We start from the raw sequence: 12902 nt of genomic DNA on the forward strand, positions 1-12902 counted from the left end.
GCAACACTCACCCCAGCCATGGTCTTGAGCCTGTTGAGCGCATACTTGAGCAGGGTACACAGCTGCTCCACGGAGATGAGTTGCATAGACCGCGACCTGGAACACGGAAAAAGAATAAACAAACAACGTCATAACCTTCCATAAAAACAGAATACAGTAATAGAACAAGGCATAAATTAAATATAACGTATCTTAATTACTATTCTCGCGAGTAGGGCGGAGAGTGGAGAATGGAAACTTGTTTATTGCAGTAAAAACAAGTTAGTCCACTTAATAGGACAATGAACTGGTGTTTAGGTCGTGGGCAAAAGTCTTTACAATACGTTTTATAGCTTGCCTACCCTCAACTCACAAGTGATGCAATGTTCCTCCGGGCATGCACAACCTCAAACGTTTGGCATCCTTATCTCCTTACTTTCAGTAGCCTCGAGCGGCACTCATTACTTGTCAAGGGTGTTTTCATTATTCTAGTAAATAAATTAACAAAAAATTATACATCGTTAATGGAGAAAAGCACCCACGAAAACATGAGTGTTTAAGAATCCTCTGAAAGCATGTGAGCAAAGCGTTTTTTTAATACGAGCAAAAAAAAAAAACATAATTAATATGGAAATGCGAAACAGCTGTCAACGCGCAAAATTTGAGCAACAATGACAGCAACTACTACTACCACGACCAGAGTAATGATCCACCCTCAAACACGTCAGAGAGAGTTACAGCACATTAAAAACAAGGGGTAGGAAGGGAGAAAGGAGAGAGGGTTGGTTTATGAGGCATCGGAATGGCTGGTCATCTCTCTATCCCTCTACGCTCTCTCCGGGTTAGCTGAAGTCACGCTCGGCCGCCCCTGTCAGCCTCTCCGACCCCCAGGGCAAGGGATGGGAGGCGAGTGAGACGGAGAAATCATGGGGGGAGGGGAGAAACATGGAGGAAGGAGGAGAATGGAGGGTTTGGGGCAAGGCAGGAAGGGGGGCGAGGTGGGGTAATGGTGTGTATGTGTGTGTGTGTCCGCCTCCCTCCTGCTCCTCCTCGCTTGTCGCTTGCCTCATCCCGACCTCGCGCCTCGCCTCCATTCCTCCCTCCCTCGCCAATACACCCTCATCCACCGCTATAATAGGATTCCCCCTGGCTTATTGTGTTCACCCACGAGGCCGACGCGGGAAAAATGGAGGGGAATAACAATATGCCATTTGGAGAGGGCTTCGTTTAAAAGTTACCAAGGATGAAAGGATGAAGGGGTGGCATTTGTGAGATAGGGGGCAATGTTTATGTTATGTATGTAGCTATATTGTGCCAGTTTCGCCCAAACCATGTAAGGGGGATGAAGCAAGCTTTATTCCAGAGTATAATAAATATGCGGGCTGTGAGAGAGAGGAGAGGGGGCGGGAGTAAGGAGGAGTAATGGGGGAGTCGCTGGCAGGCCGCCAAGACAACCGGGATGGGGAGGGAGAATGACGATCAAACGGAGACTACGAGAACGGTCCAGGCCGCACACTAGTGTCCTCCCTTAACTGCAGGCAGATCAATCAAGGGTCAAGGCTGCCACATCGATCTCGAGCGGCCGCAAGGTAAGGCCGCAGGCGCCCCCGCACCCCCACCCTCGCACCGCCGCCGCCACCTCCAACACACAGAGGAGGTACTTCCCGCGCCACCTCCCGTCACCACGCGCCCGCCTCATCCTCCCAGCCTCGTCTCCTCCCCTCCCTTTACGATCTCTCCTCTCGCCAGGGTCTTTACGGTATGGACCTCAACACCGCGTTAAGCTCCCCGCACAAAGCGGCGGCTTGGATGCCGTGGGAAGTGCTACGGTGGGGGGGAGGGGGTGCAGGCGGGGAGTATTGGGAGGGGAGGCGCTGCAGGGTACGGCGACATGGCTACCTTGGGCTTTTGGCGCGACGCCCTCCCTCTGTCAGTCCCTGTCCCTCCCTCGGCCTCCAGCACCACGCCTCCTTACTCGCTGCAGAGCAACTCTTCTCCAAACGTATCGGACACAACTCAGCAGTATTCATCTGACCAGCCAGCCACCTAATGACTTCTCCATCGCTCTGGCCGCGTCATCCCGCTGTTCGTTAGCATCCATTGCCCTGGCCAGGACCTAAGCCGCGTCTCGCCACTCACAGCACGCCCGACAGCGTCTTCCAAGGCCACGACACACCTGAATTCACAATCTTTCTAATGATTGCTTCAGGTGTCATGTTGATTGCTTAGCTGGCAGCTGCCAGCGTGACCGCTCAAAACTCGCCCTCCTGCCAGATTACACGTTCAAGAGTATAGGAATACCTCGTCTCGCAGCCACAGCATCTTTATGCAGATCATCACAACCTCACGGCAATGCACAACAAAGGCCTCGCATTGAGAAACGCTGGATTCACATACACTACCCTCGACGCCCTAATGATGATTGGGCGGATTTTTTTTCCCCGGCCCACGGAACATAATCCTGGCTGGATTACTATGATTATGAGAGTTTCATCACAAGTCAGAACAACTTCAACTTGAGTCTTTTTAATGGTTTGAAACAGCGACATGTTTAAGAATGCAGCAGAATACGCACGTGCGCACATCATCCCGAGGCCAGCAGGGTGGTGGTAACTGGGGACTATTACGCACTCCAGTGATCTCTGCGTCACACACCAAGCAACAACGCCAAATCACACGACATTCGAGACTTTAAAGCACGATGTGACAATCATGACATCACCACGCTGTATGAATTATTCACACGAGTTTTTGTTCATTTACACAACAGAAAGAAAGCATATACTGACAAAAGGAAACTCATAAGACAAAGACAATAGAATAGCAGACGCATATTGACAGGAGAGAACACACTAGGCAAGACAACATAAGCGTGAAAACTGTGAAAGTAAAGATAGGAAACAAAAGAAAAAGAAACGAAACAAGACTAGAAGGCACATACGCAAAACCTTTCAGAATGGTACAATACAACACCTTTATACCAACCCCTTGCCTGGTCCCACCCCACACACTACAGCTCGCTATAGTATGGATCCAAGCTTATTAAAGTCTAATCCAATCCCGTCTTAGCATCGTAATCCTCTTTGCCGCTATGCTCTCTCTCTCTCTCTCTCTCTCTCTCCAAACCCAATCAATGGCATGCAAATAATGTTGTCTTAAAATCTTATGGCGTCTCTTTTCAGCCATTCAAAAACACACCTTTCTAAATAAAACTACAAAAAATATAAAGCCTATTTTTTTTTACACATTTCACAAGCCCCTCTGGCAGGTCTTCTTTATCAATATTTCTCAGCGGCAAAAACTTGAACTATTACTCTGTTCAAACTTCTGGGCCCGTAGATTACAACACTTCCATTAATAGTGGTGAACTTTAGATAAACTGCTAGAACCATGAAACTATTCCTGGAAACCTTTTACAACCCTGAATACACTCTTGAAAACCCCTTAGTAGTATTAAAACACTTTAGAATCATTAGAACACTTGAAAACCCTACAATTATGAAAAATCTTACTGAAAAATTGTAAAATCATTAAAGCACCCTTGAAAACTGCAACAATTCCCACCATAGCATATCTAATCAACTAGCTTAGAAAAGATAAGATATTGACACATTTTCAAATATATATCCAGATTATTCATCATAAATAAATCATCATCAATGCCAATCACCTCACTGCTCATCTCCACATCCAATTTCATACATTTTCATCTATACTTCTGAATATTAACTTATGACTTATTTATCTACCTACTTATTATTTCATCTTATTCTTTATTTACTGTTTATGAGTACCTGATACCTATTTCATTCAATTCACTACTATTATGACTATTACTACCACTTTGCCAAAACAATGTCTGATTTTCTTCCAAATACAGTGGCTAGTAGGAAGATGCTTTGCCATATCTATACATATCCCTCTGAATACAAAGAGAAAAACACTCATTACTAATTCCACTCAGCTGTGGTAATACAGTAGCATGCTGTGTGCTTATCTTGTCATCTCTCTTATTAGCTTCCTCCCTTCTTAACCATTACTTTCCATTACTGCTCTGTAACCTTAACAAATGGGAGAATAATTCATAACTGGTTCTTCTTAAATTCATGACAGTGTGAGATGCTGTTTTAGGTTAATTTGCAGTTTTTCTCATTAGCTTCCTCTCATCTTGGCATGCATATCCTATTCAAATCCCATCATTGCACACATAACCTAGCATAATGGGTTGATTCTTAAAACGATGTACTGTTTTCTGAGATGCAACTCAACAAAGTGTATCAGACTCTCTCTCTCTCTCTCTCTCTCTCTCTCTCTCTCTCTCTCTCTCTCTCTCTCTTTCACCCATACATATTTCCTCAATATTTAAAGCATAAATCTTTTCATAGAAATAGAGATAAGTGGAGAGAGAGAGAGAGAGAGAGAGAGAGAGAGAGAGAGAGAGAGAGAGAGAGAGAGAGAGAGAGAGAGAGAGAGAGAGAAAATCAAATGAGCAAAAAACTTAATAAATATGGACTTTGTATACTATAACTAAACAAACCATGCATGCAATGAAATCACCTTGTCAGAACAACACATATTCACTGCAGTGTCATAATTCCAACCAATCTCCTTTTATCAAATTTGTAGGAAGCAAAAAAATACAGCTAAATCTTCCACCCATTTTTTTTTTTACCTTTCTTTTCCTCACCCACACACACACACACACACACAAACACACCCATACACTAATATATCAATGGTTCTCCACCTAAAACATACCTAAATTCTCCAACCTTCCTTCATAAACCCATACAATGCATCCTTTCCTTTCTCCACACACAAAAATTAAACACACACTGATGCACCAATCCACACCCTAATATTAATGTTCAACTCACCGATTTTCCGTGTTCTCGGCCTGCATCACAGCATGGCACTCGCTGCACGCCCAGTCTTCCTCCGGCTCCTTCTCCATGCCAGCACACTTGAGATGGAACACACGCGGGCACATCTCACAGCAGATGAATACACCCTCCCGATGACATTCCCAGCAGTAGTTGTCATTCTGGTAGTCCTGAGGGGAGAGATGAGGGGTGTGTGAGGTGTGAATACTGTATAAGTGCCATAGCATACAAGGACATAAGAAAATGGAGGTTGAAAGAAGCTATCAGGCCCATACATAGCATTTCCTGTATCCATCTATCGTCATCATCCATAGCTCACTAATAACTCAGCACTAACACAGAGATAATAGAGTACAGAATAAGACAAAGAGTATGAGGTGTGAAGATTGAGTGACAAATGTATAGATAAAACCGAGGAGTATAAAACAAAAAGAGGGAGTATGAAAAGGGATAATGTAAGAAAGTATGTATGAATGGGAAGCAGAGAGAGATAGTGAGAGAGGAAAGGAGTATGTACTGGGGGAAAAGGAGCATAGGAGAGGTAGAGTAAGGAAATAGGAAGTAGAAAGATAGATATGAGACAGCATGAGAGACAAGGAATATAAGAGACAGCTTGGAAAAAACAGAAGTAGAGAAAGGGAACATGAAAACCACCACAGGAATTATGGGTGGGTGGGGAGGAGCCTTTTATTGTACTGCCCTATCTACTGCTAAAATTAGGAATGAATAGAGCAATCAAGCAGTGAAATAAAGAAATAAGGATCTACACAATATGAAATTACAATAGTTGCCTTTTATATCATAGTAATTCAGTTTCTTCCAATATTTAGCAAGACAAGCAAGTGGTGGGTGTGATAGGAAAGCACAGAAGACCCAACCATAGTGGAGAATGATCTACAGTGGTGACCTCAAGTGGATGCAGTGAAAAGATTTATTAAGAGACTAAACCCACCATTGAAAAAAAAAAAAAAAAAAAAAAGACAAATGTCATCAGAGAAAGAGATTATCAAAGAAAAAGGTTAATCAGTCAGGGATATTCCTCAGATGCAGCAACTCTAGCCAGCCTGTGTTGTAATGTTATTGAGTGATGGGAGGCAATGCTTGTGACTTTGATGAGTGTGTGCATGTGGGAAGTTTTGTCTCAGTTACCTATCTTTCCAATACTGTCTGTCTGGTATATAGGTACACATTATGCCTCCTAAATATGATACATCCCAGCAGTACTTTTCCCTTCCTTGATATGTAAACAGTAATTGTAATATTGCATTCACTATAGAATTAACTGGTAAAATGTGGATGTAAAACAACCAATAAAATATTACCTATTCATATATCTTTCTATCTATATTCACTAGAAGGAAGGCAGCCAGACAATGACAAACTTCCTCTCATTGTTGGGATACAACACAAAAGCGACTCTCACATCATAGAGAAAAAAAAAAAAAAAAAAAAACTAAATCTGTGCAAAAAACATTCCCTAAAAAAACAAATTAGTAAATAGGTAAAGAGTAATAAAATAAGCACAAAGGGAAGTTAAAATATTACCCCAAAGATGATGTAAAAAATATATAAAATACCTAAAAACAATTACATAAAGTTCCCATCCCAAATAAAACACAGCAAAAAAAAAAAATAATAAGAGCACAGTTAAGAAGTATTCAAGTTACAAAAAAAGTTAATAAAAATAATAGTAATAAAAATAAATGAAACCAATACACAAAAGGACCCTAAAATTAACAGTATAAAGAAGTAAAAAAAAAAAGAAAAGAAAAATACAATCAATATAATACTAATAGAAGTACAAAGAAAGAAGAAAAAAAAAGAAAAAATATTAGTAGCACAAACTCTACAAATAAACAACAAAATGAGACATGCAGTGCAATCAAAAGAGACACAGACACTAGCAACCATGAGAATTCCAAACTCTGTAAACTTCCTGACCTTCATCCTTCACCACACAATTCATTAATCATCCTTCGACTCAATGTGTTTACTCAGTTTGTCATATTTACCTTCGAGAGAGAGAGTTAAGAGTGTTCCTTTTTGTGTGTGGGGGGGGAGGGGTTCTTGCCTAGCCTTTGTTGTAAGAATGTTGTCTGGTCAAATGAATGTGAATGTGGTGGGAGATAGGGAGGGAGGGATGGAGGGTCATGTAGATAGATAGATAGATGGATAAATGCATGGAAAAAGAAAGAAAGAAAGGAAGGAAGGAAGGAAGGAAGGTTAGGTAGATAGATAGAACTAAATAGAAAGATATATGGATTCATAATATACAAACAGATATAGATGGATATACAATATATGTATAAACAGGTAAATCGATAGATACACAGACAGAGAGAGAAGTAGATAGATAGATGAATTAGATAAACAGTACCTAAGACTTTATGCTATAGATAACAGACTAAAGAGGTAAAGGTAACACAGTCTTTCTTTTTTCAAACATACTCAACTGCATTTCATTGTGAAATAGCATTCCCTGATTCTCTGCACCTTATGTCATGCCACTATGTCAAACACTCTCTCTCTCTCTCTCTTCTTTTTCAGCAGCTTATTCAACTTCAAAATTTTCTTCCTTCTTCCATTTTGAAAAATTTATAAAATGCAGAATTTCAAACAATATATTTTTTCCACTTGAAACTGAATTATGGTAAAGGATATTACTACACTGTAACTAAATAATAAGTCTTTTATATACAATGGATACCTGAGAAATAAATGGAGTTTGTGGTTTTAAATACCACTTTCATTAAAACCTAATATACTTCCTCCTTTGTATATAAGACAAGCCAATACAATAAGCTACAGATAAGGTAATGTTTCCCTTTCCACCACATCCTGAGCTAGCCCTGGGAGCAATAAGTACCAGTGTCTACAGTGAAGCAGCCTACCATGGTGTTAAAGAGAAGCATATGAGGGCAGACAGTGGCCAGGAACGGCACAGACACAAGAGGAGAATCATAAAAACAAATGAAGCACCGCCTCGTCGCCTCACCTGACCGTTATTGTCCGTCTTGCCCAGCTTTCTTTTCTTGGTGGAGGAGGTGAAGGCGCTGCCATCCCTCCTCCTCTTGCCTGGCGTCTCCGGCCTCACCATGACCCCCTCACTGCCTGCCGTGGCTGCCTGCACCTTGGCCATGAAGGACTTCTGCTTGGCCACAAAGTCTGGGTTGTCCCTGCTGCGTGTGGACCTGGTGTTGGTGGGGGTGTTGGAGGTGGACCGGGATGCGCGCTGGCTGGACCGGTCCGAGAGGGAGGGGGTCTCGGAGCCGGCCTCTGAGGCAGCATCCCGCTCGCTCCCTGTGTGAGACTCCAAGTCGCTGAGGTTGTCATCCTCCTCGGACACAGTGTCTTGGTTGGAGGGAGTGGAGTCGTCTTCAAGGGCGGCCTTCAACTCTGACATCTTCCTGCATTTAGGGCGACACCTGCCAGCTCTCTCTGCAAGGCGATAGTCATACTCATCAGTCTCCACCCACACCACAGCATAGCACACCACGCCTACCACACTACCCTGTGTACCACTCCCCTTAGGCTAATGTGTAAATACTTCTCGATTCCCCTTACTTCATTTGCACACCTCTATAATGTACCTCACTCACTACCTACTACGTGTTACTCTCCTCATGGTAATTTGTAAATCATTCTGGATTTGTCTTATTTCATTTATAGTACTACTATTTATTACTCTCATCCCATGGCCATCAATATCTCTATCTAAATGCTTAGCTGATCGTTCCTGCTGACAAAAACATGATTAGCACTATATATCATAATCTTTATCAGTGTTTTATCATTACTGAGTCTGCCTTTTGTTTTATTACATATCTACACTTCAAGACAAAAAATATAATTATTATTATTATCATTACAATTATCAGTATGTGTAGATGATTGTATGAGAATCTAGTATACACTATTTCATGATATCCAAGAAAAACAATCCTACAAGACAATGCAAACACAACTCTTCCATTCATCCACCTTGAATACATCTGAAAACCCATAAAAGCTATCCTATACACACTATCTATTCCTGTCCCCTTTACAAGCCACCATCACTGAGCCTCAAAACAGTCTTAAACACCAGAGACAGAATCCTGAGTGGTGCAAAACCTGTGCTGAGGGAGTCAAGGGTGGTGCAGTGCAAACACACTCTGTGCTGCCCTCATGACTTGCCCAGTTTATCTCCACTCACTCTGCCCACTTGTCTAATGCATCCCTGCCTGCCACCAACACTGCACCAACAACCCTTTCCGTGACTCACACATAATTACCAGCCATTTCTTGTAACAATGACTTCTGCTTATGCATCCATTTCTTATCAAATCAAACTGACTAACACTGCACAATCCTTCCTAATTCATATGATGCAAAAAACACCAGTCACTTCTGTTTCAATGCATTTCTTTTACTTAGAACTACAATTCTTGCACTCTTAATTGCAACAGCACCACTTATTGTTCCCCTGACATTACCATACTTCATATCACTCACTTCTAATGTAACTTTATAACTTACACTTCTATCACTACCTATTAGCTGACATTACAAGTCTATTTATTTCCCTGAGTGATGCAGAAAAGAAGGACTTCTAAGGCTGTGACATTCATCTGTATTGTAATGTATTCTAAGGTCACCCCAAGATTCATCACACAAACTGAGGAATATTCATGAAGGAAACCAGATGTCACTCATTCAATATTATGCTAACCTTGTATTGCTGTGTATTATTGGGTTGTTTTTCTGTATTTTGTTTTATATCGACTCTCTCTCTCTCTCTCTCTCTCTCTCTCTCTCTCTCAGCAAACTATAATGCTTTTAGTTATGGAGACAGCAAAGTTATTTTTCATCCAGTAAGATAAGTAATGAGGTTATCAAGTAGGTCATCACAATTGGTTAGTACACATTCCTCACTACCAGGCAACTAATTAGCCCTGTTTCAATTACTTAAATGTTCACCTTCCATTTGATTTCACCTGCAGCAGCATTTTTCCTACTTAGTTCACTGGACTCTTGAGGGATTTCAATGCATGACTTGCCTCAATTGTAGTCAATCACTACAACACATGACCTTGTTGTGGCAGGGACAGCCAATTCACAATCTTTCTATTCAATCAAACCTTTACAATCCACAAGTCTGCCACAATACCTCACCCCTTTGTCATATCAGCTACATAGGTACCATTTAACACTGCAATAGGGAACATAACCAACATACCTAACCTGTCGCGATGCATTTATACCCTCATCTGTATCACCATGCCTAACTGTCACACCTCCTACTGATGTGCTAGAGAAGGGGTCATATAACACTGCTACAGAGACATAACCAACACAAATCTCTGTCAAGTCATGAAGCATTATACCCTCATCTACACCCCAATACCTTAGCTCTCTGCCTCAGGCTCCAACACACACTAGCCTATCTTTGCCTATTCATCTGTAGCACACTATCTAAAATCTCTTGTCACATCTACAGAAATACAAGATCAGCATAAATATTGCAATGATGTCATCCCTATCATAACAACAAGACTTCCTGTTCCAGATTGTACAAAATGAGTCAGGCTAAGTGTTGTGTTGTGACTACAGAATTGTTTGATATATCACATCACCATCTGGACATACTTTGCTATGCCCACTCCTCCATAGTCCATACTAACTCCTCTTGACACTCTCACACCTCTTTTTTGGCTCCCTCACACATACCAAAGCACGATTATTCAAAGTTTACTAACAAAATACGTATTGTCTTCACTAACCATATGCCATCACCACATATATTACCTCCACACAATCACCACACCACCTTCTCTTCACCCTCACCCTCACACACACACACACACACACCAAGCCACAATTATTCAAAGTTTAACAATCAAATATGTATTGTCTTCACTAACCATATGCCATCACCACATATATTACCTCCACACAATCACCACACCACCTTCTCTTCACCCTCACACACACACACACACACACACACACACACACACACACACACACCAAACCACAATTATTCAAAGTTTACTAATCAAATATGTATTGCCTTCATTCACCATATGCCATCCTTACAAATATTACCTCCACACAACCACTACAAGAAATAGTGGTATCATGTGCTTTGTCAAATGGATTTCAATGACACTTAACAATATCTCATAAAACTGTCATCCTTATCACTGTATCTTTCCTTCATGTACTGCAACCATACACATCAAAGCTGGCATCACTGACTATATATCCTGTCTCAATAAACTGGCTTATCTAATGATTTAGACACAAACTAACATGACCACAAATACCAACAAAAGAGCAGGTCAGTGAAGTTATTTAAAAGGGAAGTTTCAAAACATTTTTCCCATTCTTTTGGCTAACTCTCTCAGACTTGCTCGCGGACTGGCATCAAGGTAGGCCTTTTTGTTTAATCGTTTTTGTTGCTCTTGGCCGGATTATGGATTACCCTAATTACATGAGAGAGAGAGAGAGAGAGAGAGAGAGAGAGAGAGAGAGAGAGAGAGAGAGAGAGAGAGAGAGAGAGAGAGTTCCCTTGAGCTGCACAACACTAACACTACAAAGCAACAGTGTGTGGTGACTGAGGCATGTCCTGAGCCAGACAGCAATGACCATATGGCTCTGTTAGCATCCTGACAGACCACCCCTCCCTCCTATACAGACACTGCCCTTTGCCTTCACTAATCTCATTAACTTTCAATGACCAAATACACACTTCACTGTAACAATTTGCCCTACTTAGTGAAAAAATAAATATAAATAAATAAGATCCATATTTTTAATGTTCTATAATCATATTCTCATTTCTTTCTTTTTAAATAATTATTAGAAATCTCATTAACTTCCATGATAGCCTTTCAAGAGTAAAAAATAAGATGCTAAAATGTTTGAAAATAGACTTAGTGAAGAATGTTGTCTTGTAAAATTAAGTTAAGTTTTGTAGTGATAAAGAAACACAAAACTCCTACAGAAACAGCCCTCCCTATTATCTCCTCAACCGTCAGTGATCTTAATAACATCCTAAGGCAATAAATACTTTAATGTGGCAGCCAAAGGATTTACACAACTCTTTTCCTCACCAGTCCCTCCCACCTACTATCTCAACACACCTGCTGACTCCCTGCACTAACCTTTCACCACCTGCCAATGCCTGCTGGACATATGCTACCTCAACACCTACTCTGCCTCATCATTCCCTCACAGCTGACAATCTAATCCTGTTATTTACCTCATATTTCTTTTTCTGTTCCCACTCTTCAATATTCCGTGCATCTGATCTAGCCTATCCTTACTTGTGTTTAATTATTAGCTAACACTTCTATTCATTACTACTATATCATTGGTTTATCTTCTCTTTCTGCTTATCATTCTATTTACTACAACCTAACCTAACCTATCCCTCTCAGTAATATTTTCCTAACCTTCCATTCTTTAACCCATCTTCCTAATTAGATCTACCTACTCAATTTTATCTCATTTCCCTGCTTGTCATTTTATTTTCTGTAACATAACCTTCCCTAGCTTGTCTTTCTCAACCACCACCACCACCTAGCAGCATCTCTCAGCATCCTTAACAGCATATTATCCTCCCTGATGTCCTGCATGATTGCTATATGGATATCCTATCATATCCTGACCTTTTCCTCTTCCATATCACTTCCCCTAACACCAGCATTCTGTAGCATCCTTCATCTCATATCATTATTATCTTAACACCACCAGCCACTTGCTTCCTGCTTATCCTTCACGGATCTCCTACATCATATATTGCCTAGTTCATCCCCTTAACGCATCTCTATATATCACATTACAGCATCCCTTGACATAGATACATTTCATCACCATGTCATCACTAAATTTATCCTCCTATTTATTTTACGGCTATTTTCTATTCTATTTTCACCTTAGCATATCAAATACTACAAGCTCCCACGTCCCTGGGTACTCTCAACACGTCTCACTCACCACAACACCCCCCCTGTTTACCTTGCCATGCCTCCTACCAGGCCCCTTCCTAACCCT

At 41.2% G+C, this 12902-nt stretch overlaps 1 protein-coding gene across 1 annotated transcript in view; it reads right to left on the bottom strand.

Annotated features, from left to right (window-relative positions):
• LOC123512841 (protein kinase C-binding protein 1-like) overlaps window positions 1-12902 on the bottom strand; it is a 31701-nt gene that overhangs the window by 18435 nt on the left and 364 nt on the right. The window contains 3 exon segments of the mRNA XM_045269456.1: window positions 12-96; window positions 4857-5032; window positions 7858-8300. Of these exon segments, the coding sequence (XP_045125391.1) occupies window positions 12-96; window positions 4857-5032; window positions 7858-8300 (704 nt within the window).

The sequence above is a fragment of the Portunus trituberculatus genome, chromosome 4 (genome assembly GCF_017591435.1).
Source record: "Portunus trituberculatus isolate SZX2019 chromosome 4, ASM1759143v1, whole genome shotgun sequence".
Taxonomy (NCBI): domain Eukaryota; kingdom Metazoa; phylum Arthropoda; class Malacostraca; order Decapoda; family Portunidae; genus Portunus; species Portunus trituberculatus.